The sequence below is a fragment of the Chelonoidis abingdonii genome, chromosome 1 (genome assembly GCF_003597395.2).
Source record: "Chelonoidis abingdonii isolate Lonesome George chromosome 1, CheloAbing_2.0, whole genome shotgun sequence".
NCBI classification, from domain to species: domain Eukaryota; kingdom Metazoa; phylum Chordata; order Testudines; family Testudinidae; genus Chelonoidis; species Chelonoidis abingdonii.
The window spans coordinates 363,246,891-363,274,438 of NC_133769.1; the positions used below are offsets into that span (position 1 = coordinate 363,246,891).

The 27,548-nt window shown below is 52.0% G+C and overlaps 1 protein-coding gene across 1 annotated transcript in view; it reads left to right on the forward strand.

Moving 5' to 3' along the window:
• Window positions 1-27,548, forward strand: part of ARHGEF17 (Rho guanine nucleotide exchange factor 17) — a 284,561-nt gene that overhangs the window by 201,650 nt on the left and 55,363 nt on the right. The window contains exons 2-3 of the mRNA XM_032796403.2: window positions 1,173-1,250; window positions 10,568-10,750. Coding sequence (XP_032652294.2) covers window positions 1,173-1,250; window positions 10,568-10,750 — 261 coding nt within the window. The remainder of the gene's footprint in view (window positions 1-1,172; window positions 1,251-10,567; window positions 10,751-27,548) is intronic.

The following is a 27,548-nucleotide window of genomic DNA, read 5'->3' on the forward strand; positions in this document are numbered from 1 at the left end:
TGGAGATGGATGGCAGGAGAGAGATCACTTGATCATTGCCTGTTAGGTTCACTCCCTCTGGGGCACCTGGCATTGGCTACTGTCGGTAGACAGATACTGGGCTAGATGGACCTTTGGTCTGACCCGGTATGGCCGTTCTTATGTTCTTAAAGCAGTGCAAGTGTGCATGCGGACAAGGCCTCGGGTCCGCCCTCACCCTCTTCTATGTCCAGCTGATCCTGGGTAGGGTGAGCTGTCCTGAGTGTAAGGCTGTGTCTCCCCCCACGTTGATTAGAGAAAGGGAAAGCAGAATGAGTGATTGTCCTCAGCTTTGTACCTCGTTTCCTCATGTAGGCCAATGGCATCATTTCTCACTGAAATGGCACCAGTGCACGTGGCTGCACAAGGCATCAGGCAGTGGAGAAAACAGTACAACAAACAAGAGTTGTGGAAGGAGTATCAACCCCCCCATGCTTGGAGGAAGCTTTCCATGGGGCAGGGTACCCCATCATTGCCTGAGGCAGGGCTTCTTCCACTGAAGCTGGTGTTAGTCACGGTCAGAGACGGGCCCCTGGCTAGAGGGACCCTGGGTCTGATCCAGTCTGGCAGGTCCTGTGCTCCTGATCAGGCCCAGTGGGCATAGTCACCAGGTGGTAGGGAGGAAGGGGCTGCAAATGCTTCTCTTCTGCATTTAAAGGGCCAGTGTTGAGACAAGCCTGCAAGGGGAGGTTCCTGGGTAAAGGGGGAGCTTCCATGGTGACTAAGTGGTTGTGGAAAAAACTGCTTGAAGAAGAGGGACATTTGCCATCACCGGGTTTCTCCGGGTGTTGCCCTGGGGTTTGAGGCAGCTGGTTCTTTGTGCTGACGCCATATTTCTGTTGGCAAGAGCTGAGCCAGACAGTCTGTGAGTTCAGTGGCCTACGCTGCACTGCCCAGATGAAACCTGGCCTTCTGTGGGTTCAGGGGCCTTTGTGGGCCCCCAGCCTGCTGACAGTCAGGCCTTTTCTCTCTCCCTGTCTCTGACCACAGGGCCTGGTACTGAAAAAGAATAACATGGAGAAAGTTCTCCTTGGCAGGCACCTGCGACAAAGGCTCCTGGGGGCTGGTTCAGCCATGGCCCTCCAAGTTCCACGTTGCTTGCAGAGTGCTTGCCATCACCGGGGTTCTCACCATGTCTCTTTCCTTCCCTGCAGGACATGCGGAAACATGTCACCATGACGCTCCTGGATACAGAACAGTCCTACGTGGAGTCCCTCCGCACCCTGATGCAGGTATTGTGCTGCCGAGTCCGTGCAGACTGTCCCAGGGAGGGGAGCGGAGGATCAATCACACAAACCCATGGACTGCATGCAGAGATTGCAACCTGTGTCCCACATGGGGCATCAAGGCTGGGACACAAGACCCATTCCAAAAAACAGAGTCCTTTAGCTATCAGTAGTAGTGAAGCTTTTATCATGTGCAAGTATTCATCCACTAGAGGGCAGTGCTGCGCATAGCTATGGTTCCGAAAGCAGAGTAGTGAGTATGGTATAATCTGGTCTCTTTCCCTTTGCAAATGATCCTGCTGTCTCCTCTACCTCAAAAGAAGCTGGGCAGGCCTCTTGCTAGACTGGAATTGTCAGTGTCTGAATCATTGTGCTGCAGTAGCGAGCACAGGGCCAAATCCTGCCTTCACGTACAACTGAGGATGTCATTGGGGCTGCAGGGCTGGAATGTGGCCCATAGCCATCGTGGGAGTGTTGATGTCTTAGGTAGCAAGGACCAGTTCCATGGAGGACTTTGACTGTCAAGGCAAAGACCCTGAACTGGCCTTTGTGTTCGGTGGGAGCCTATGGGGAGAGCAGAGCTCTGGGGTGCTGTGCTCACGGCGACCTGTGCCAGCATCCTCTCTCTCTTGTCGGGGGTTAGCTTTAGATATTCAACCTTCATGCAGGCCCTGAGAAACCAGGGATGTAGTGCTGCGTCCAGTGGGTGTAAAGGAGGCGCAGAGCTGAGAGCGGTCTGCATGCTGCGCCCCCAGCGGCTCTGCCTAGATGTTGGATACCCTGGGAAAGAGGCATGAACTTTGCCGGACTCCGCAGGTGACAGCTCTGGGATTGGAGCAAGAGGGGCCCAGAATGGCCCTCTAAGTTCGGTCTGGGCGTTACAACCTGAGCCGTTCCCCACTATGGGCTCATGGAGGCAGGATGGTACTTGGGGACCAGCAGTGTCGCACGCTGCAGAGAAGTCCAGTGGGATGAGTGTGGCTGTAGATCCCTTGCCCAGGGACCGGAGGAGGCAGTCCATCACAGCAGCGAGTGCTGCCACGGCCGGCAGCCTGACTCAGAGGAGGCCCTGTCTCCCCAGACAATAGCTGGCGTTCTGCTCTCCAGAGGGGCTCTGGACTCCTGTCCCTTGGGATAGGCGTGCAGTATTTGATGTTAGATGTCTCTACATGCAGACAGATTTCACCAGACAGGCAGGTGTTTAACTTTGCAGGGTCTGCACTGGAATAACTCTGGACAGTGTTACATGACACTTCGTAACACTGATCTTCATTAACCACTTGGAACAAAATGTGTGTTCCCAGGCCTAGCTGCCCTCAGGGACCTTTGAATGAACTCTAAGGAAAGGACTTTGAACAGCTACCTGCACCTGTGAGTGACCTGGTAGGGTGTGCAGCAGCTGATATCCAGCTTCATATTCATAAACTGCTGCTAAGCCATGACTTGTACCCACAGACCTGGGGAATGCAATGGCTTTAAGAAGTCACTCAGTGTCTGCTATAGCAGCCAGCTGCAGCCAGGATACAGAGGTGGCCAAGGTAGAGACCTCGGGGCATTCACATATGGCCTTGGAGAAATCTCTCATGTAGCCTGTGGTTGCCCTTGTCTCTGATACAGAGGAGGGGACCTATGGAGATTATGAGGATAAACCACCTCTGGATTCTCCCCAGGCTGCCATGCAATATTAATGATGACAAAGTTAATCAAGGAGCCCATGGAAGAGACATCTCCAGAGCAGGGACAATCTTGCAGCAGCATGGAGATGGATTAGATGTTTGTGTCCAGATTGTGTTGGTCTAGAAGTGAGCTGCTCAAGAAGCTCAGCTGGCTACTGTTAGTCCTAAAAGGGACCCACACAGGGAGCAGAAATGGGGCATGTGCCCTTTTTAGTCGTTGTGAGGCATAAAATCGGCCCCAAAGGATGGGGGTTTGGATACGGAGCGTTATGTTTAATCTTTGTTTCTAACAGAGTAGCATGTAGAGGATTAGGGTCACATTGTGCTAGGTACAAATACAGAGCAGGACAATTCCTGCCCCGAAGAGCTCAAACTAATCTAAGCTAAGGGGCAGCGGCTGGCCTAGCAGAGGTAGGAAAGGATGGTCCAGATGTTGGGGTGCTTGCCTGGAACTTGGCTGTCCCAAGTTCAACCTCCTGTCCTGCCACAGGCATTCTGCATGACCTTGGGCAAGTCACTTAGGCTCTGTCTACACTGCAGACCTTATAGTGGCACAGCTGTACCGCTGCAGCTGCACCACCGTAAGGTCTCCTGTGTAGCCGCTCTTTGCCGATGGGGGAGTGCTCTCCTGCCAGCATAATTAAACCACTCGAAACAAGTGGCAGTAGCTATAACAGCAGGAGAGCGTCTCCCACCGACATAGCACTGTCAAACCAGTGCTTTTGTCCATGAAACTTATGTCGGTCAGGGGTGTGCTTTTACATACCCTGACCAACAAAAATTTGACTGACAAAAGTGCTAGTGTAGACAAGACTCCCGTCTCTCAGTTCCCCATCTGTACAGTGAGAAGAACAGCACTGGCCTACCTCAGAGGGGTGGGGCGAGAATCAATGTTAAAGGAGGAGCTCCTATACCACGGTGATGAGGGCCATATAAATAGATAGCCAAGACGAGGGACACTACATGAACAACATGTGTTAACACAGTGCCAGCGGCTTTGCATCTTCCATCCCCTATGTCCTCTCTCAGTGAATAGATGAGCGGATTCTCTCCCCTGAGGTCCTAGCTCCTTAGTGGGAGACCAGCAAAAGTCCTTCAGCTCCCAGAGAAAAAGGAAGCAGACAGATTTGACTCGGATGCAGCGACACCAAGAATACAGGGACTGGCAGGCATGAAAGGCTGCTCTTTGCAGGGTGGTTTTTCTGCTGCTTGTTCAGCTACAGCTTTGATTTATTTTTGTGAAAGAAAACCCTTTGGTCTAACCCAAGCCAGAAAGTCTCTGCTTTTCAGGGAATGGCCTTAGAGCCACGGTACACAGGAGTTAGGGAAAAAATAGCTCTGAGGCTTAGGAGAGAACCGCATGATGCAGAACATAAGCTCTCCGGAGGATGCACAAACACTTCCCCTGGGATATCCCATGATGCCCAGGGAGTCACTCCAGGGAGGGGAGGCTCAGAGTTCAGAGAGGCACTGGCTTTGTGGGGATGATTAACAGGCCTAGGAATGTTCCCATCACAGCTGCTTCAGCCCATCAGGCTGTGACAAGGTGCTTTCTGTGGGGCCATGCTGCTTAGAGCCACGTGGCTGAAGCCAGGCAGTTACATTCAGTAGGAGCTCTTCTGTCTCTTTCTCTGCTGGGACTGCCAGGCTGGATATGGGCACTTAGCTTGAAACCAGATGTGCGCTCACGAAACAGTTGTGTTCCCCCTTTAGATTTATAGGGTGAGATCCTGGCCCATTGAAGTCAGTGGACATTTTGCTATTGATTGCAATGGAGCTAGGATTTCTCCTTGCAACAAGGAGAAAGTGCCTCTCCCAAGCTCTCGGCCCCTTTGACAGAATGTTCAAAAAATGCACTAAAATAACATCAGCTCCGCACATAGTGTCGTTGTGATCTCCCTTCCCCCACCCCTCCCCTGGCCCCCGGCTGTTCATTGTATTTGCATATTGTCACTCATTAACGCTGTAGTAAGCACCTAGCACAACGCGGTTCTGATACCTGGTTGGGACCTCTAGGTGTCACCGTCATCTGAACCATCATTACATGACTGGCCACAGAGATCGAATCAACCATTTCCTACCCGGCCTGCAGTCACGCCATATTCTGTCCCATTGCGCCCCTTCCTGCTCAAATGCTCGGGCAAGTCGATGGGCCTTGCAACGTACTCGGAAGGTCACCAGATTCAGGCTGCTCCAGACCGAGCACTGGTGTCATTTCACCACCTAACAAGCTCTCGGCAGGGCCAGCCCTGCCTATAGAGCCTGGCAGCACCTGGCAAAGCTACTGACCACTCTGGCAAGGGCCCCGTGCAAAAGAACCAGACTGCAAGTTTCAGGCAAGATGCAGCTGCCATGTGATCATGCGACACCAGCTGGCAGTGTGGCAGTGCCCCCCCCGCGCCGTGAAATCTCATGCCAAATGATGCACACGCCCCTTCAATCAAACATGCTGATGTCACCTTCATGATGACATCTGGTTGGTTTCCCCAGCCTCCCAGCACCATCTCGCTTTTATCCAATGGGCCTTCAGCGAGCTAGCTGACATCCACACCTCAAGCATTGGGGAAGGTCATTGATGGCACTGGCTGGGTCGGATGAAGTAGAGTTCATGCCTCCTCCTCCCAACAACCCTCTGGACTCACTGAACGTGAGAGGTGCCTGGAGGAAAGCTCCACGCACAAGAGCAATCGCTCCCAGATTTGTGCAGTAAGAATGAACCTGCTGGGGGGAACCCCATCTGCTCCCATTGCAGCTCACAGGGGAGCCAACGCCTCATGAAGGCAGCTGATAGCTCCCACAATCTAAGCATGGATGCCCAATGTCTATCCCTCACCAGGAGAGGAGGCAGCAGTTTTCACCCCTTAACCTTCCTTGCAAAGATCCTGGAAGGTTCAGTTAATGAATGTTTGAGAAGCTCTCTGAGATCATGGGCATTATGATGAGGATGAGGGATAGCTCCATAGTTTGAGCATTAGCCTGCTAAACCCAGTGTTGTGAGTTCAGTCCTTGAGGGGGGCCACTTAAGGATCTGGCCCTGTGCTCTACTCGCTGTGCACCACGCCAGCAGTGCAGCAAGGACAGAATCGGCCTGGCTGGCTTCTAGCCACCCTCCCACAGCACCTCTGGCAGGGGGTGGGCAGGAGGCATTGCTGTAGTCCAAGTTCCCAGTAAGCTGCATGGCTGCCCAACTGCCTGTTTAGCACCTCGCAGGCGCTCAGTGAACCGGCCCGGAGCGGGGACCTGCCAGGGGAGGGGAGGGGCACCCCTCCTCCAACCCCCAACCTGCCTGGGAGGGGCTCCCCTCCCCAGCCCCAACTCAGCCCGCAGCCCGGACCTGTCATGGCCGGGGCGGGACAGCCGGATCGGGCCCAGCCACAGCCCAGGCCAGCCCCAGGTGTGGTCAGGGCAGCATGGCTGGACCAGCCCCAGAGCGGCGCGGACCCAGCAACGACCCAACCCCGTAGCAGCCCTCCCCCGACTCGGACCTGCTGGGGCAGGTGGAGGGGCACCTATCCTCCAGCCCCAGAGCTCCTGTGGTGGGGAGAGCGCTCGGGGGGGAGCCCTCTTTCCCCACTATAGCCCCGAACACCCTCCTGCAGCCCCAAACACACTCCTCCCGGCCCGCACCCCCAGCCGGAGCCTTCACACCTCCCTGCACCTCACTCCTTCTGCCCCAGCCCTGAGCCCCTCCTCCCCGCCCCACCCCAAGAGCCTGCCACCCCTCAGACTGGAGCCCTCACACCTGCCCTGCATCCCCAACCCTTTGCCCCCAACTCTGAGCCCCCTCCCACACTCGAACTCCTTGGCCCACCCCACCACATGAATTTTGTTATGTGCACCAATGTGAAGGTGATGTGTCACACACAACCTCCATACACCGGTGCACATAACCAAATTCATTCCTCACATGGGTGGGAAAAATCAGAGGGAACACTGCATAGCTTGCTTTCCTTTGGCTATGCCCAGCATCCTGATGGCTCCCTGGGAGCTGAGAGCAGCTGGAAAAGTCTCGGAGCCTCTCTGAACCCTCTGGAGCTGGTGCAAAACTGCTCTTGGGATCAGGAAACCACAGCCAATCCCCCACCTTCTTGCAGCTAGAGGACAGAGGGATGATCTCTGGGGTTAGGGCTAAACACCACTGAACTGCGCAGTCAGTGGGCTGCTGGCTAGGGCCAATGCGGCACAAACTGATTTCCACGGTGCAGCCATGACTTTGTGCCATTTGAGTTTCCCTTTGGGGTGCTCTGCCTGCATCCTGGAGCTCACACACTGGATCGCCCATCCCTTTGGTGCTGCGTAATGAAGCAAGTTTCCATCTCAGCAGCATCTGGGAGCAATCCACCATGGAGAATGACAGAAGCTAAGGGAGCAGGCACTCGGTTGGCGTGAAGGACCGGGTGGCTAATAAGCATTTAGAGTCCTTGAATTCACATGGCAAAGTTCCTGGAAATGTGCTTGTCTTTTTCATGTATGCTGCCCGGCAAAGCACACCGCCCCCAGGCATAACTGGTGCAGGAGATGGAACATGTAATGAAGGAGCAAGCTGTCCCCTTCCACCACCCTGCACTTCTATTCCCACAAAGTGAATTAAAACATCTTCCGTTCCAGCGCTGCAGATGGCTGTTTTGAGGTGGTGGGAGTGGGAACAGCTGAGGAGTCCTCCAGCTTTTTGTGTCTTTGGGGTTTGCAGGGCATGTCTGTCTGTTCAGCTAGCCATCAAGAGAGGTAGGACACTAGCTAGGGACTCAGGACACCTGGCTTATATTCCTGATTGTCCCACTCACCTGGTATGTGACCATCAGCAAGTCACTCGACCGCTCTGTGCCTCAGTTTCCCCTGTCACCACTTGTCCGTCCTGTAAGCTCTTAGAGCAGGGCCTGTCCCTCACTCTGTGTATGTACAGCACCTAGCACATTGGGGCCCTGATCTCAGCTGGGACCTCAACAAATAGGACTTGCCATCCTTACATTTGGTACAGTTCACAAGCCCACATTTGGCTGTAATTCCATTGTGACTTCTTGGTGGCTCTCAGTGGGGTGGGGAAGTGAATAATACGGGCCTGTCACTCCTTGCAGTTACAGCCGTTCCTGGGTCTGCCTGTACTGGAGCTGGAGGTGTGATTTCCAGCTCAGGGATGTGCACTCCCTTGGATCGAGCAAACGGGCTAAAACCAGAAGTGTAGCCATAGCAGCACAGATGGCAGGCTGGGCCAGTCACCCCAAGTACAGTTCCCTCTCACCATCCCACCCCAGCTCCCTGGGTACTTGCTCTGACCCTGTATACCTCCGTGGACTTTGGGGGTGTTATTGGTGATTTACAGTGGTATAAATGAGAAGTCCTGCTCGTGTCGGCTGACAGACTGGCCACCTCTCTGAACTAGAGGTTCGAGCCAAGCTGCAAAACCTGGATTTCGGTTTGAGTCTGGATTTCAAACCCGCCCCTAGGTTTGAGGGTGTGGCGATCTGGAGTTCTGGTTCGACTCGTCAGGGAGGTAAGAGAGGCTGTCATTCTGAAACTGGGATTCGAGTTCCAGTCTGGAATTCACAGTCCCCATCCCCTCCCACAAAGTGTATGAGGGAGTTCAGATTTTTGAGGGGGTGATTTATTTGGTGAGCATGGCTAATGTGCTAGGTGCTGTACAGCGCAGAGAGTCAGTGTCCCCCGCCTCAAGGAACTGTCCTCAGTCTGGCTCCCGAGGCGAGGAGCTGCGACAAGACCCAACAAACTCTTCACCATCAGCTCCCCGCCTCCATCTTTGCTCTCAGCACCTCCCCCACCCCTCTACAACCCTCTCATCTGACTGCCCTCCCACTGCCGGCTTTGAACTTCTGCCCTGCTGACTCCTGAGCCAGGCATCCACCCCCTCTCCTTCCTGCCCTGTCCTCCTCATGCCAGTGGATTGCTCACCTGCTGCTCCATCCGTTGTCCTGTCTAACTTAGGGCCTGATCCACAGCCCACACCAGTCAGTGGAAAGACTCCCACAGATGTCAGTGGGCTGTGATCCAGGCTTTAGTCCGTAAGGGGATATCTACACTGCCGTGTAAGCCCAGGGTTCGGACTCAAGCTCAGGCCTGATCCCCTTTCCATCTATACACAAATCACACTAGCCCAGGGTCCTAGGCCCCATGGGGGTGAGGGTCTGAGCCTGAGTTAAGCCAGGACTCAGGGTTTAAGCCCTGTTGCTTTGCAGTGCAATCACAGCCCCAGCAGACTCATGCTCTGGGACTCCACCAAAAGTATCACACAGGCCAAAGTTCTTTGTCCTCCGGACAGTCCAATTTGGTGGACAGTCAGGTTTTCCGAGGCTGCACCATGAACCAAGAGCTAGAAAGGCCACACTTCAGGAGAGTGCTAGGAAGTCTGGGAGATGGCTGGTTGACTTCAAGCCTGCCTTTTGCAGTGCGGACGCTGGAGCCCCTGTTTTCGGGTAGAAAATTCTTGACCTTGGGTTGAGAGTCCGTGTAGATGCTCAAGCCCTGGGTTCTCTAACCCAGGGTCCACTGACTCAAGTTCCACTAAGCTGAGGCTTACATTGCAGTGTAGACATACCCCGAGGCTGTGTGGATGGGATAAGTGCCTTTACCCTGTAGGGCAGATCCTGAGAGCTGCGGCTCTCCAGGCTGCATCTCCCATTGACTACAAGGCTTTCCTGAATACCTGCATCCCGCTACCATTGACGTCAACGGCAGGACTTCCATGGACTTCAGCAGGGCAGGGCCTCAGTCTGTCAAGTGCTGTGTGAGGGCCTGATCCTGTAAGGTGCAGCGTGCCCTCAGCCCCCAGTGATTTCTCAGGATCAGGCCCTTCATGTGCAGCACTGAGCGGCCATCAGATTAGGCCACGGATGCTGGACTGCAGCACCTCCAATGAACCAGGCAGGTGCAGCGTGCCATGCAGCCATCCCAAACTCTCCCCAGTTGGACTGTTGTAAACAGCACTCCACTGATTCCATCGCTTCCCCGGACCGTCGGCACTATTGAGAGGTGCTGAGGGTGGATCTGGCCACTTGGGGTGGGAAAGGAGAGAGGTGTGGCAGGAGTGGTAGGCTAAGCTGCAAGAGCATTTCATTTGTTCCACGGCACAGTTGACTTGTTTCATGAGCATCCCTTGGACTGCAAGGAACTGCAAAGCCCATAGACTCTGAGCACATTTCCTTTGTACTTTGGCTCTGTGGGTAGTTTACATGGAGTCTCTTGTAAGCAAGCGCCATCATTGGGTTGTGTTGGAAGTTCTGGCTAGGTTACAGCCATGGAACGGCGAGGGGAAATTTTTATGGGAATGTAGCTCTCACTTGATAGATTAAACTTGTAAACAGCTGGGGTTGCAAACCAGGTGAAACACACCGCTGTTAAAAACCACCTTATAACCTTTCCAGTAAGGATTGCAGAATACTCTGCACAGATGAGTAATTATCATCTCATTTACAGGTGGGGAAACTGAGGCACAGGTGCTTCCCTTTGCTATGACTCACTCTTGGGGGGCAGGAATGGGTTTTAATTACAGAGGGGCAGTGATGTCTTTAATCCACACTAGTTTGATGAACCCCCACAGAGTAGCTTGAGGAGGGTAGGTGCCCTTAGACGCCATCCTGTCCCTGACTCCGCCCATAGGATGTTTTGATTTTTTTTTTATTATTATTTTTGTAGGGTTATATGAAGCCCTTGAAGCAGCCAGAAAACTCGATCCTCTGCGACCCGTCCTTGGTGGACGAGATATTCGACCAGATCCCCGAGTTGCTGGAGCACCACGAACAATTCCTGGAGCAGGTCCACAACTGTGTGCAGAACTGGCATGAGAAGCAGAAAGTGGGAGATGTCCTGGTACAATCTGTAAGTGCAGCAAACCTCCCCCCACACATAACCTGCGTTACGGTGCCTGGGGCCCTCGCTGGGCAAGGTTCACATTGACTTCAGCCGAAGGATGGGGACCTGTGTGCCAATGGCAAGAATCCATATTAACTTGTCCAGCTTAACTTTAATCCACAGGACACGAGGAAGGTCAGTCCTGTGCCAGATATGGAAGTGAGTCATTATTTGATGATCTGGGCATGGGTAACATAAACTAACCACTGCGTCTATAAATGGATGGAACCATGGAGCAGTAAAGCTCTTAATAAGAGCAGGAAGCCCAGACAAGAGTGCCAAGTACAGATTGCATCGCTTTTGCTCATGGTGGTGAGCTGTCCCTGTCCGGACTTCATTGCTGCCTGGCTGGGTAAATGCTACCCATCACGAGTAACAGTTGCACAATCTGGCACCTCTTTAGAAATGACATTAGGAGGCTGAAACTTTGCATTCTCTTTTAATGGGCCAGATCCTGGTAGCCTTCCCTGCCGCGGCTCCAGGCTTACACTGGTGAAATTGAGATCAGGATCTGGCCCGGTGACTCCAGATCAAGATGCCTCCGTTCCCCAGGCCAAAAACCAAAAATGTTTTTTTTGAGCCCTACCAGCCCACCTTAGATATGAAAAATCCAGCCAGACTACCTCTGATCTCACCCCCTGGAATGAAGAGCCCCCATCAGAAGTTAGCTGACAGTGTGGTTGATGAGGCGCTAGGCAGAACAGAATCCATTTTGTCTTGGCCACGAGCAGGCAGGTCTCAAGGACACACACACCCCCATGCCCCCGAGAGCAGGTCCAATGAGTTCGAAGGTGCCTTTTCTAGAAAGTCTTGCTCCTGCTTCTTCTCTAGTCTCAGAAAAGGACATGTGGCAGGGGAAGTTAGGACTCCCAGTTCTAATCCCAGCTCCGCCACTGGCCAGCCATTTGGCCCCGAGAAAGCCACTTACCTTCCTGATGTCTCCTCTGTAAGCTGGGGAGGATAACTCCCAGTTCTCAGAGGGTGGTCAGGCTTACTTAGTTTTTGTGATGTGCTTTGTGCAGCGCCCCAGAAATGCCAAGCCTCGTCAGAAATAAAAGGGACAGCATCTGAGATCACGGATGCAATGCACACAAGGTTTAGTGGTTTCTCCAGGAGAGTCCTGAGAGCCCCAGATGTCCCAGTTTTATAGGGACAGTCCCAATCTTCGAGGCTTTGTCTTATATAGATGCCTATTAACCCCCCACTCCCATCCCAATTTCCATCCTCTTCCCAGTTTTTCACACTTGCTATCTGGTCACCCTAATCTACACTTCTATTTAATGGCAAAACTTCCCCACCCTGGCTAACCCAAACAAGCTCCTCCAGTGGAGGAAACAATGCAAGCCCTTGTGTAGACAGGACTCCTGCTACTGCTAGCACCGGTCGCGCTGCATCGGGGTCACCAGCGGTGGGACATTCTTTGCCAATGAACTCTAGTCCAGGCAGGCCAGAGGTACTTGCCCTGCCTCCTGGTGATAGACTCCCTGCTGACCGAAGTCTACCTTCACAGCTGAGCAGCGGTATATGTACTTCAGGGACGTAAACAGCTGCAGACATAAAGAAGGAGGGGCGGAGTCAAATAAGTTTGAGAACCACTGCTCCAGAGTCCCAATAGGGGTCACCCTGCAGGGCTTGCTACAGCTCAGCAGGAGGCGCTCTCCACCACAGGGCTTCCATGGCTCCCAGAGTTCTGTGGCCTGTGTTCTGCTGGAGGTCAGACCAAAAGATCGCGGGGTTCCCTTCTGGCCTTGGAATCTGTGACTCTGTGCCAGCCTGAGGAGGATGGTACCGAGCCCTGGTCCTGAATCCTGATCTTCCTGAGTGCAGCACACTGCACTGCTGTTTCCACGCTCAGGCTGGTGAGACAGATCATTCCCACAGAAGCCTCTTTGCACGGCAGCTGCTGCTTGGCAGCAGAGAAGTGTGCAGGCCACCAAGGGCTTATTGCCAATCATGGTGCCATCTGGGTAGGCTGGGCACTAGTGCCTCACCCTAAAGGTAGTGCTGCTGGAGCAGTGGTGCAGCCTCCCATAAAGATTCAGCAGTGACAGACCCTGCTGGCATGTCTCACTGTGAGTGGGTGACCTGTCTGGCTAGACTGCAAGCTCTTTGGGGCAGGGTCTGATGTGGATGTACAGCTCCTAGCACAGTGGGGCCCTGATCTCCATGTGGGCCCTCTCAGCGCTGCCGCAGTACATATAACAAATACCGGTAATTCAGAGAGCCCTAAGTCTGGAAGGGAGAACGCAAAACCTATGGCACCAGAGAGTTACCATTGTTTCGGGAAGGGACACTGTGAACCGAGCAGCTGTGACTGGAGTGCACGAGCACTGTCCTTCCAAAGGGAGCCCAGCACTGAGCAAGAACAAGGCAGCAGGCTGGACAAGGGGACGGGGGGTCTCTGCACAGTCCCAGCATGGGTTACACACAACCCTGTGCCATCCCGAAAATTTCCAAGTCAGACTCTTCACGCGGCATTCCCTTCCCACTGGCCCCACAGCTAGTGCACAGGGACCTGTGCAGCCCCTGCCTGACTCCCACAGCAGCTGCCTCTCTGATAAATGAGCAGGGACAAGCAGAATCTAATGATTCAATCAAGCTGGGTTTAATGCACACTCTGGCCCTGGCAATTAAAATGGAAACCAGACTGATGCTGGCATCCCAGCCTCTCACCTAATGAACTGCACGATGCCACGGGGCTTTCACAGAGCTCTGCTTTTTAGCTGGAGATGATGGTGGAGGATTGTGCAGCATGGGACGGGGGAGACACCACTCAGTAATAAAGGAGAACAAGACAAGTTCAAGGCAGAACAAGCTGGCTCAGCTGGGGCAGGGTCACCCAGAGATTCAGGGGACCTGGGGTCTTCAGCTGTGGGGCTCCTTCCGCTCCAGGTCTTCGGGGCACTTCGGTGACAGGTCTCGGAGCAAGTGAAGGACCCGCCGCCGAATTGCTGCCAAAGACCTGCAGTGGAAGGAGACCCCGCTGCCAAATTACCGCCGAAGACCTGAAGTAGAAGAAGTTCCGGGTCTTCGGCAGCGGGTCCTTCACTCGATCCAGGTGTGTTCAGTGGCACTGAAGGACCCGCCGAAAACTCTCATGGGGGCCCCTGAAAACTCTTGTGGGGGCCCCTGCAGGGCCCGGGGCCTGGGGCAAATTGCCCCACTTGCTCCCACTTTCTGGGTGGCCCTGCTGGGGCCCTGTGGCGGTGTCACCTCAGTAATAAACATGGCCGGGATGATGGATGCCTTGATTAGTGTGATACAGGTGATGCAGTGGCTGGTGAGATTGCCTGTGGCTCTCAAGACAGGAACGTTGATGGCAATCATAACAGGAAGGCTTGGGGTGTTCATTTTTCACCATCTCCTCCCAGCACATGGCTAGTCGCTGCAGTGAATGTAGCACAGTTGAGGTGGGAAGTCCAAGGTGACCTTCACTGCTTATAATTCTGCCCTGTGAGTTGTGGTGCTGCGCAGGTGTTCCGGATTAGGTGAGGCGTATGTGCCTGTGGGTGTTTGGGGGGAGTCTGATTTTGCTCGTGTTTGTGTAGCAGAAGAGTTGTGTTTTGCGTGTAGGTGTGTGTTCAAGGGCAGTGCCGTGTGTGTTCAGAGCTGTTGGCATGCACATGGTAGTGCTTGTGCGAAGATGTGAACAAGTTGGAGTGTGGTGTGTGTCTACTACACAAGTGTGGAGCCTTTTCTTTGCTAGTATTTATATCCCACAGTGCCTACGAGCTCTAAGGAAGGATCAGGCTCCACTTGTGCCAGGTGTTGTACAAACAGTGGAAAGAAGAAGACATCAGACAGCACACAACAGGTGGATGAAACAGACAGGTGGGAGTGGGGAGTTTAGCCTAAGAGCAGGAGGCTCAGTTCACCACAGGGCCAGACAGTAGTGACTTGGAGGTATGACAATGTTAGCATTGCAGACGTTCTAAGCAGCAGTGGATGTGCATTCACAGGTGTGTTGGAAAATGTCCCAGACACACCTGAGGCAGGGCATGCATTTGATTGGCCTCCGCCTGGTCCCAGCTTTTCTAGCTGCTGGAGGACCAAGTCTCACCGGTTCCACCAGCAGATCCTAGAAGTCTCTCAAGGCAACCCATGGAGGTCCAAACGGATTGGTCTTCTCTTCCAAAAGGACAGTGCGCCAAGACAACGGAGCCTAAAATGGGGGCACCCTGTTACAAAGGGGCCTCAGGCATTGATGCAACTTGGTCCCTGCTGTTCACTGCCTGTGGCACACAATACTTCAGTCTCCTGAGGGCTGTAATACTTTGGTCTAATTCGGTTGCAGGGCTTGGTGTGTGTCTGTTGGGTGGTGTTTAGTGGCCTGGGTTAGGAGATCAGACGGATGATCTGGTGGTCCCTTCTGACCTGAAACCTTGTGGTTGCTTATGTGAATGAGACTGTGTTCCTAGGTACGTATCAGGGTTTGGTGGGTTGGTGGCTTTAATCTGCAGCCTCAACTTGTGTCAACAGGCATAAAGCCATTGTAGTCAGCAGAGCTTTCCTGCTTCACTCCAGCTGAGATTCTGCCCTGGGATGCGTGTGTAGTGTTGGCATTTTGGAGGTGCGTGTGTTTGGGCGCTGGGGTGCTGAATGCCTCCATCTATAGTTGTTCGGATTAATTAGTTGATGTTTGTACAGCATTTTAGAGATGCAGTGTGCTAAGGATTCTTGTGGGGATTGTGATTCTGAAAGGGGAATTGTCTTTTAAATACATATTTTAATGCCGACGTCAAACGGGTTCTTTCATCGTAATAACCAGCCCCTTGAGCATACTGATTACCTCCCAACCCAGAAAAAGTGAGATGCTGCTCTTAAAGCAAAGGCCAGCAGCTCTAGAAACATATTTCCTGGCCCTGGTGCCCTTGTCACTAAGGCATTGGTGCCATCAGACTGTGCTATGTGCCTCGTCTCTATTTTGAAGGATTCTCGGTTCCTGATCTTTCATTTTGAACAAGCTAAAACCAATAGCAGATATTGATCTATGGCCTTGGAGCGGTCTGGCTGCTGCTGCTCAGCACCCAGCCTTGGGCAGGAATGTTACAAAGTCCCCAAAACTGTTTTCGAGCAGGCATTGGAGAAAGCATCTATGAAGCATCTGCAAGGCCTGAATAGGTGATCACAGCATCACTAAAAAGGGAGTGAAAATACTGCGTGGATTTATGGCTCATTCCCTTCACAATCTCAGCGACGGCATGAATCACAGTGATGGTGGTGTGCAATCTGTCAGGCTGGAATATCATTGGGAGGGGGCTGATGAGCTGTTCTCTGGGTTAGCCGGCTTTAGGAAGTGCGGGGCCCAATTCGAACAGTTTCAACGGGGCCCCGGCAGGAATGACTAAGAAAAACAACCAACCAACCAAAAAAAAAAAAGCATGTGGGGCTGGTACTCACCCGGCGGCACTCTGAGTCTTCGGCGGCACTTAGGCAGCAGGTTCTTCACTCACTCCAGGTCTTCGGCAGCACTGAAGGACCTGCCGCCGAAGACCCGGAGCGAGCAAAGTAACTGCTGCCAAAGTGCCGAGGACCTGGAGCGCCGCCGGGTGAGTAAAAAGTAAAAAGGCCCCTCTAGCCAGGGAAGGGATTCTCACTGAGCGCGGGGCCCTCTGAGGCGCGGGGCCCGATTCGGGGGAATTGGTGGAATAGGCCTAAAGCCGGCCCTGTGTCTATGCTTACCTGCTGTCACAGTCCACATGGGACTTTGGTTTCTCTTCCTGTCTTTCCTAAGCTAAGCAGGTTCTGTTCAAGGGCTAGGGTGGGGAACCTTTAAGCGGAAAGCCAAGTGCCGCAGAATGTTAATAGTAAACCAGCGTCCAGAGAGCTGTGTTACTGCATGAGCTGGGCTGCTTTTTCCACCGCCCTGCACCTGTACTGCCACTTACATCTGTGCAGAATGGGTGCAAAACACTCCATGGCCCATTCCCCAGCCAGTGTCCCTTGCTGCAGCTAAACTGAAGCCAGAGGCACTGGCTTGACTTCCGGTTGATGATTTGACCCATAACAGGATCATTGAATTGAAGGCCGTGGAGCTGGGCTGAGGTTCTGGTCCTGTCGCTATGGTCTGGTACTGTTCTATACTCACTCTGATCAGGTGTGACTGACAACATGGGACAAAGCGGGAGCTGGTATTTGCAATAAGACCTAGAATCCCAGCTCCTGACCCTTGGTGGGGTTATTAACCCTGGTATCCTGACCAAGATCCAGCTTTTGCTGAAGACATTCTCTGAATTCCCCCTGCAGTTGAAATGAAGAAGCAAAGTGCCGGGGGAAGGGGGGGGGTGTTTGGATGAAGGGAGCTGTATAAAGGCTCTTGCTCCAAGGCCTGACTCAAAGCGATGCCAGTGCTGGGGAGGAGCGGTAATGGGATGGCACGCACAAGAGGCAAGCCAGGCCTAATGCTCCATCCCAAACTCAATCCCTTTTTCAGCCTTTTCCTTGATTTTGGCAGGGGCAGGGCCATGCTGGAGCCAGGAGCCAATTGAGCTTGTGACCGCTGTGGGCTGTTTAAAGCCACGCTGCTTGGGCCAGATGGAATCCATGTTGCCTCGTTCGGGCTAACGCTAGACTTTGGAACATCTCCTGGCACCTGCTCTGATGCTGTTTAAAATCAAGCTGCATCTGAGCCAGGGAGGAGAGAAACACTGCACGGCTTCTTGCCAGGAGGTAGCTCTTGCTCCAGGGAGCGGAAGCAGGCCAGCTGCGCGACAGATGATCCCACTCAGCTGTAGTACTCTGGAGCCCAAGATGTATGTGTGTGTAATTTACTGGAGCTAGCACCGCCATATTTTGTGTTATCAGAGTGCAGGGTCGTTGCCCAGGGTAAGCAGGTCCAGAGGCAAAGAGCTGGGGTGTTTAAAGGAGATCACACATTTGTAGTGTTGCTTTTTCAGATGTGAATGATACTGCAAGGCAGGGAAGGATGGACTTGTGATTAAGGGTCAGGTCTAGGAGATGTGGATCCTGCTATTGTGAGGAACTTTTCCTGGCTAGCGAAAGGATCTGAGTCCTCACTCCCTCTCCCGTTATGCAGAGGTCTGCCTGACCTCGAGGACTTTCCTTGCGCTCTCCTGTGTGTCAGAGTCTTCATAACCCCAACAAGGCTGGGCCCAGGATTCCTGGGGGGCTCAACCCCCAACATTGTCGTGGTCACTAGGCTAGGGTGTCCCCACTCCATGGTGCTCTCTCCGCACCAGATGCTTCCCTGACCCACTGATCATTGCATATAGTTCAAAGCAAATACAATTTATTAAACAACAACCAATTTTAAAAAATGGGAAAGGTGAAAGGAAAACATGTCACCCTGCTCTGTGGCGTGGGCACATCATAACCAGCGTCTCTGTAAGGGCAGTTCACAGTCTGTTCCTCACACGTCCCAGGCCTCCTGCCCAGGCGTGGCTGTGCTGCAGGGACGCCGCGGGTCGGACACTTGCTCTGGCGGTGGCCACACGCCCTCAGGCTCTAGGTGGCAGGACCCTTCTTTCCAGCGTCAGCCCCGCCCCATCGGGGTTACAATCCCCCTTCGAGTCCAGGCTGCCATACGACTTGGCTGGGAGCATCTCCCTGCACTGATTCTGCTCCCCAGAGTCCCACCTCACTCTCCCCAGCTGCTCACAGCACTGAGCTTCGGACTGCTCCAGCCCCAGCTCCAGCTCCACCACTTTGCATCAGCTCCAGCTCCATTCTGCCTCAGCGCTGCTGCTGCTGCTCCTGCTCCTCTGGCCCTTCTGGCTCTGGCTCCTGCTGTCTCCTTAGCTCTGCCCAGCTCACACAGAGGGGGAGACCCCATGCTCCTGACTCCCTCACTGGCCTGTCTGCTCTGTCAATCAGGCTGACCTGGTGCATTGGCCTCTCCCCATTGGCCCTGGGCACTATCAGTCTCAGGGTCTTGATTTCTCATTGGCCTTTCCCCTTTCTTTTGGTACTGGGAGCTAGCCAATCAGAAAAACCCACAAAGTTTCTCTAAGGGACCAACAGTCCCCTTACATTCCCCCTTGCTAAAATTCTGCCACAGCCAGAATGTTCACACCAGCACATCCAGGTCCCATAGCAACAATAGTCACCAACATCGTGTTATATAAAAACCATTAACAATTAACGAAAGAACATTGAACACATTTAACGTTCGATGTCCACTTCTTTATACGATACATGCTAATATTCATTAAAACACTACATAGAACCAGTAACGAGCACCTCTGAGTTTAACAGGCGGTACACCTTTACAAGCCCTCTGGGACCTTCTTAAGACTGGTGGTTCACCACTTATATTTTCTATTCTCCTGCCCTCCGGTAAAACTGGGTCAGTTTGAGGGATCTGGCCATTCCCCCACTTTGGTCCCCTTGATTTTTGGTTTGTGGGACTAGAACTCATCCCCCACGTTGGTTTCAGTCTCCTCAAGATATGCTGATCTGTGCCCCCTATGGTCCCTGATCGGACTAAGAGTCAGGGCTGGCCTTACCATGAGGTAAACTGAGGCGGCTGCCTCAGGTGCCAGACTGTGTGTGTGTGGTGGTGGTGGTGGGGGGGGTATCACTAGGACCCAGAGTGTAGAAAATTGTGTCTGCTGCTGGTGCATCTGTATTCTTCCTGCTTTAGATGCACAGAGATGGTGGAGTGCTGTGCTGGAGTAAGGAGGGCAGAAGAGACATTACAGGCAGGCAGGAGAAAAGGTGAGAGGGAATAACAGAAAGCAGCAGGAGCTCCAGGGAGAGAGAGGAGGAGGAGGCTCTTATGTACCTCGCTAGCACCCCCAGGAGCCTGGACCGATTAACACCAGCTTCTCAGGGAGCTTCCTGTTTCCTGCTGCTTCCCTGAACCCACTTGAGGAGAACAGGCAGTCAGCTGAAGTAGTTGGAGCCAGTTAGGCCCTTAAGATGCTGATATCTTCCCTCACTCAGGCCCTGCTACCAGCCTGCTTATTTGTCCCCTTCAACTGAGTGTTGAGAGCCACTCTAGCTGGCACAGAACAGCAGTCATGAGTGAAAGAAGAAAATGCCCCTCTGGGGCAGCATTCAGAAAAAGAAAGAAAGCAAAGGAAGCTTTTCTATCTAAGCAGGAAGGAGCTCTCCTGAGATACATAGACACAAATGTTCACGGTGAGCCTTCTGGCCCCAGTGAGGATGTGAGTAGTGAGGAGATGCCTGATCTTCCAGTTAGTCAGAGTGCAGGTGACCTGGCAGCTACTGCAGCATCCATATCTCCATCTCAAATGGATGTAACCATGCACATTCCTGAAGAAAAGTGTAAATCAGAGAAGAGTGTGGTGGAGGCGCAATAAACAGCTGCTGCTGAGTTTAGTTCCTTAAGTCTAGATGATCCAGGACTGTGGACCCACTTGAGCAGTAGCCTGAGGGACTTCCTTGTACTGCATGGGCCACAGCAAGTGAAAAACTTCATGTTCCCCAAAGACAATGAAAATAGAAGTTTCCGTCCAGCACATTTCTGGCATTAAATCCCCAACGGTGACAAAGTGGAGAGGCCATGGCTTATGTCCTCAAAAACCCAGAATGCTGCATACTGTTTTGGTTGCAAACTCTTCCAGTCTAATGTTCCAGTCACGTTGCATTCTACAGGAACAAAAGGCTGCAAAATCTGGCTAGAAATCTGGCATGCCATGAGAAGGCAGGAAATCACCAGAGAGCACTCCATAGGCGGAAAGAGCTTGAGATGAGACTAAGGTTAAAGGCCATCATAGATTGCATCAGAGTCTCTTTATTGGCAAAATGTTCTGAAAAGGCTCATTGCCATTGTGAGAATGCTTGCTACCCAAAACCTAGCACTGCGTGGCACTTCAGATCAGTTGTATATGCCAAACAATGGAAACTTCCTTAAAATTGTGGAGCTTACGGCTGAGTTTGATGCTGTACTCCAGGAGCATCTAAGAAGAGTCACCACCCAAGAAATGTACACACACCACTACCTTGGAAAAACAACTCAAAATGAGATCATACAGTTACTGGCAACAAAAGTCAAACAGAAGAGTGTGGCAGATCTGAAGTCAGCAAGATATGACTCTGTTATTCTGGACTGCACACCTGACATCAGCCATATGGGACAAATGGCTTTAATGGTGCGTTTTGTAACAACAACAGAACTTAGTGAAAATATCTCTGCAGTGGTGACTGTCAGAGAGCATTTTCTAGAATTTATTGACATTGATGATACTACAGGAGCTGTTATGACAAATGTGCTTCTTAAAAAGTTGGAAGATAGGGGAATTGCAATAGGTGACATGAGAGGTCAGGGCCATGATAATGGTGCCAGCATGAGAGGAAAGAACAGAGGAGTGCAGACACGGATCTGAGAGTTAAACCCTCGAGCTTTTTTGTCCCATGCAGTTCTCATTCATTGAACCTGGTGATCAGTGATGCAGCATCAGCTTCTAGTGAGGCTGCTGAATTTTTTAATGTAATTCAAAGCATCTAGGTATTTGTCTCTGCATCAACTCATCGATGGCAAATTTTGAAGCAACATCTGGGAACATCTTCCCTGACACTGAAACCATGGAGTGCCACACGATGGGAAAGTCGAGTGCGGACAATAAAGCCTATCAAACATCCACAGTGCCTGAATGGAAGATAGATGATGCCATAGTTGCCATGATGAAGGTTAATGGTATGACAGGAACTGTTCGTGGAAGAACAGTGGCAGAGGAAAATGGAGTCACCAGAAACATAGATAATTTCAAATTTCTGTGTGGCTTAGTGTTGTGGCATGACATACTGTTTGAAATAAATGTTGTAAGCAAGAGACTCCAAGTTGTTGACCTTGATACGTCTGGATCAATGGAACAACTGGACAAAGCAAAATCATACCTACAGTCTTACCGGTCAGATGAGGAATTTCAGAACATTCAGAAGAGTGCACTGAAGTTAGCAAAGGAACTTCACACTGAATGTGTTTTCCCACCCATTCAAGAATACAAGAGTCACTGAAGAAGATGACATTTTGATTACGAGGCACAGGATAATCCCATAAGAGACTCCAAACAACAACTCAAAGTTCAATTTTTTAACCAGGCGCTAGATTGTGCAATACAGTCAGTTGAAGAACGTTCCATGCAGCTCAAGGAACACAGCAGTATATTTGGGATGTTGTATGATATTCCAAAACTCCTCACTATACCTGAAGAAGACCGACACCAGCAATGCAGGGCACTAGGACAATGTTGACACATGATACATGCGCGTATTGACATGCGACGTGATTTAGGTGATGAACTGAAAAGCCCTTTAAGATACATTTCAGCAGGATCAATTCCAAAGGCTGTTCTGGAAATATGTGACAAATAAGATGATCAGCCTCTTTTCAAATGTTTTGTTGCCTCTGCGCATTACTTCTAACACTTGTGAACAGTTGCCAAGTGGGAGAACACAGCTTCTCCAAGCTGAAGTTATATAAAACAACATCATGTCTCCACAATGACACAAAAGAGGCTGGTCCAGCCTTTGGCAACCATTCAATAGAGCATGAGCTGGCCAGACTGTGAGCCTTCAGGAAGCAGTTCAAATCTTTACAACCAAAGAATGGATGGAATAGCACCACTTTAATTATTCAAACAGATAAAAATGCCAGTGTTTACTAAGCAGACAAGAAAAGTTACATTTGCTGTTCAGGCATTTAAAAGTTAAGTGTTACTTAAACTTTTTGAACAAGGCATTTTAAATTATTAGTTCTCCTTTATTGGGGTAGGTAGCAGAGCAGTACCGTGAAAGGAGTAGAACAGGAAGAAGACAGAATTGAGACCTTTCAAAGTTTTGGCCCAAGCGAGGGGGGATGGGGCCTCATTTGAGCTCCCCATCTCAGGTTCCAAGATGTTGTTGTCCGGCTCTGCTAAAAGTGCAATGTTTTAGCTACTCTCTATGTACTACTCTCTCAGGACCACCTCATTCAGGCTGGATGGTGTAAACTGGCAGCTTGGGATTGTTGTGAGCGACTGTAATGTGGGGATTCAATTCCCACTTGTTTTGTATTTTATTGCACCCCCTGTGTCTATCGTTATGAACTAGTACACGGTCACCGGGCCTGATGAGAGCCTCACTGGACTTGCGATCATAAGTCCTTTTCCTACGTTGGGCTGTGTCTTTAGTTGTACTGAGAGCAACTTCAGCCTGTCATGGTGACCACTTACCCAGTGATCAAAATTAGTCACCTCCTCCTCCTCAGGACCCTCTCTGTCTTGAATATCTAATGGCAACCTGGGATCTCTCCCGAACAGGAGATAAAAGGAGCATAACCCGTCGATGAATGGACATGGCTGTTATAAGCCAATACCAGCTCAGGGAGATGTTCCAGCCAGGAGCGCTTCATTTCACATGGGAGTGTTCTTAGCATGTCATGCATTGTCCAGTTAAACCTCTCGCACGGAGCGTTTCCTTGCGGGTCACAGGGTGTTGTTCAGCTTTTGGCTATGCCGTACAGTTTGCACAATTTAGATATCGCCTCTGACTCAAAATTCCTCCCTTGATCTGAGTGTAACCATACCAGACAACCATAGTACACGAACCAGTGTTTTATGAGGGCTTTGGCCATTGTCCATGCTGTCTGGTTTCTAATTAGAACAGCGACGGTGAATTGGGTAAACATGTCTGTAAGAATCAGTACGTTCTCATACCCCTCTGAAGATCTCTAACCGTGTGTAGTCCCATCACTAGGATCTCCATTGGAGCAGTCACATTAGTACAGGTCAAAAGGGCTTGGGTGAGTGGAAACACATCTTTGGTTAGGGCATACCGTTTGCACTGATGGATCTACGATTGCATGTTGTTACCCATTATGGGCCAGTAACAGTTTCACCTCATCACTTCAAGAGTGCTCCTGCCTCCAGAATGCTGCCTGGGATCACGCCTGGCTTCATAAACTTGCCAGTGTAGTGACATGGGCACCACTAACTGCCACACTTTTTTGCCATCTCGAGGATGATATGTTACCTAGACAGTGCTCCACAGTGTAATCATAGTCATTCTCACTCTTTGTACAGCTTCTTAGTCTGGGGGTATCTGGCCCCAAAAGTCCAGTTTGGCCTTGTTCGGCTCATGACTGCCACTAAGACAGGCCCGACATCGCCTTCTCGTTGCAGAGCTGGAATCTCCTCCGACGCTGTGCCCTTTTACCAGGTTTTGTACTGCAGCCTTTACCATCACTTTGTCCTTGGGCTTTGGATTCTCTAGTCACAAACAGCTTCGCACAACATCTGCAGGAGTGACCAGGAAGTCTTTTTCCAGATCTTTGCCCTCTTCTGATTCCTCCTCTAGAGGCAATCTAGACAGAGTGTCTGCGTTGATGTTCTGCCTTCCAGGTTTATACTTGCTGTTTCAATCTAGGAGACAAACACAATCCATTGGCTGGTCTTTGAATCTAGCTAAATTCAGACTGGAAATCAAATGCTAATTTTGAACACTGAGGGTAATTAACTCCTGGTACAATTTACCAAGGGTCATGGTGGCTTCTCCTTCACTGAAAATCTTCAGATCAAAGTTGAATGTTTCTTAAAATGTATGTTTTAGTTCAGCTACCAGTATTGGACATGATGCATGAATCAGTTCAGGGAAATCCTGTGGCCTGTATTATGCAGGAGCTCAGATTAGATATTTGAGTGATTAGATATCTGACCTTAATATCTCTGACTCACACCCTCTATTGTATCACAATGCGGCAGTCTGGGTTTGATCCAGAACCCTGCATCCGGAGTTCTGGGCTTGTGGAATGGCTGCATTCCCATCCCCTGTGAAGGAGCCAACTCCAAGGGGTAGCTCTTCCCCCGCAAGCGATTTCCTTAGAAATGTACCGAACAGATGCAGCATCTTCAACGTGGAGGGGCTGGAAAACACCCAACTCTGCTGCTGCATCCCAATCCTACCTTGTGCCACCCCACCCCCCAACTCTGCCACTGCACCTCAATCCTATCCTGTGCCATCCTGCCCCCGGTCTGCCACTGCACCTCAATCCTACCCTGTGCCATCCTGCCCCCGGTCTGCCACTGCACCTCAATCCTACCCTGTGCCATCCTGCCCCCAATCTGCCACTGCACCCCAGTCCTACCCTGTAAGATCCTGCCCCCAATTCTGCCACTGCACTCCAATCCTACCCTGTGCCATCGTGCCCCCAATCTGCCACTGCACCCCAGTCCTACCCTGTAAGATCCTGCCCCCAAGTCTGCCACTGCACCCCAATCCTACCCTGTGCCATCGTGCCCCCAATCTGCCACTGCACCCCAGTCCTACCCTGTAAGATCCTGCCCCCAATTCTGCCACTGCACTCCAATCCTACCCTGTGCCATCCTGCCCCCAGTCTGCCACTGCACCCCAGTCCTACCCTGTACCATCCTGCCCCCAATTCTGCCACTGCACCCCAATCCTACCCTGTACCATCCTGCCCCCCCAACTCTGCCACTGCACTCTAATCCTACCCTGTGCCATCTTGCACTCCCAGCTCTGTCAATGCACCTCAAACTTGACATGCAACCTGCTGTTCTGTCTAGTTATAGCCCCATCACTTTAATTCCTGAGTCCATCTTCCAGTCCTCAGCTCCCACAGAGCTCTGCTAATGTACATCAGTCCTGACCCACAGTGCCCTGTGCCAGTCCAGTTCTAGACAGCTCTGGCAATGCGTCCCCTCTAGCATCACTGCTGAGTATCGGCAGCTGTCGCTCACTGGTTCAAGGGTTAGCAGCAGCGTCTGATGCTCAGTGTTCGTCTGATCCACACAGAATTACCCGACATTCATCACTGTATCCTGTGGGAAAGGAGACTGGTATTGGACGATAGCCCTCTAGTCATCCATTGTTCCTGCTGGAGGGTCAGGGTAAAGAAGAGAGAGGAAAAAGCCCTAGAGATGACGCTGCCTGATCCACTGCGTTATGTTTCTTCTGTGGGTTGCAGCAGTTGGTCCTAAGTGACTCACCCAAGTCATGCAGGAAGCCAGTGGCAGAGCCAGAAATAGAGCCAGGTCTTCTGAGTCCAATTCCTCCACCGTAACCATGAGACCCTCCTTCCTGGGGACGGCTAGATACCCAATCCAAGCTTTTGGGCCAGAAACTTTGCCTTCCCAAATGCTTCCACTAGCCCTGCCACCCCCTTTCCTGCTGGACCAGGAGCTGCAGACCCCATATGATTATTAATTATCTATATTATCACAGTGCCTACCAGCCCCGCTCACGAACCAGGACCCCATCGTGCCAGGCTCTGTACAAACACAGAACTTCTAAAGCATAGTTGATTCTGAGATTACACATGCCAGCTTAGGCAATAGAAGCAATGAGGTTCTGAAAGACAAAGAGATGCCAGGTTGGATGGACCAGGCTTTGGGTGTGTGTGTGTGAGAGAGAGAGAGAGAGAGATTGACAATGTTATTTATTATCCACCTGGCAAACACAGCAGAGATCTAAGTGTCCGTTGAGTCAGCCAACAAGTAGGATTGGGTTAGGAACAGGGGTGCCGGAACGGGTCCAGGGGCCATGGCCCCACCACTTTATACCAGTCGTAAAGGCAAGTGAGTGGGGGCAAAGAGGAGTGAGTGGGGGGGAGTGTCTTGGGGGGAAGAGGTGGTGTGGGAGTGGGGAAGAGCCAGTGTGGGCAGGGCAAAGGGGAAGAGCTGGGTGGGGCTGGGGAGGAGAGGGGCACGGCGTGGGGCAGGTGCGCCTGGGGGGAGAGGCGGCGTGGGCAGGGGGGCAGGGCCTCAAGGGAAGAGGCAGCGTAGGGGCGGGGCCTTGGGGGAAGAGGCGGCATAGAGGCAGGGCATCGGGGAGAAGTGGCATGGGGCGGGACCTTGGGGAAGAGGCGGCGTGGGTGTGGGTCAGGGCCATGTTTCGGGCACGGTGGCTCCCCCACTTTTAGGGAGCTTCCGTCGCCTCTGGTTAGGAAATCGATTGATCCTTTCTTCCAAGCAGTCTTTAAACTGACATTCATGCTTCACTGAAGGCAAGCCCAGGCGAATGCAGCACGAAGCTCCTAGGTCAATAAGACTAATGCTGGAGGTTAGATGAGGTGATCAGCCCATCTCACAGGCTGCCCAGATTTAGTCCATAATGTGCTTTCTACACACACTCTCTCTCTCTCTCTCTCTCTCTCTCTATTGTTGAGGAAGGCCATGCTTTAGCTCAGGGGTTCTCAACCTTTTACTTTCTGAGGCCCCCCCACGTGATATAAAAACTCCACAGCCTACCTGTGCCACAACAACTGGTTTTCTGCATATAAAAGCCAGGGCTGGCATTAGGGGGTAGCGGCAGTTGCCTGGGGGGCCCTATGCCACAGGATCCCCCGCAAAGCTAAGTTGCTTAGTCTTTGGCTTCAGTCCCAGGTGGCAGGGCTCAGGGCCCTGGGCTTCAGCTCCATGCAGTGCAGCTTTGGCTTTCTGCCCTGGGCCCCAGTGAGTCTAACGGTGGCCCTGCTTAGAGGACCCCCTGAAACCTGCTTGCAGCCCCCCAAGGAGCCCTGGTTCAGAACCGCTGCTCTCGCTCAGCCCCGCAGAAACTCCCCCAGGTCACAGCTGCAGTGAATACTTGGCTTTACTGTTAAGCTTTACGTTCGTTTTGTCTGTAGCACAAAAGCAAACTCTGATGACAAGGTCACCAGATTAAATGGGAAGCCTGGGTGAAGCAGAGCACAGGCAGTCGGCCCTGCCCAGAGTCAAAAGTGGGGACTCTGCTGCTTCTCCAGCCCTTTCCAGACCCTCCTCCCAACCCCAGAGTTACTCATGTGGTTTTGTTCCCTGGTTTTCTCTGTATGACGAGCTCACAGAAAGCCTCTCTCTCGTCCTGG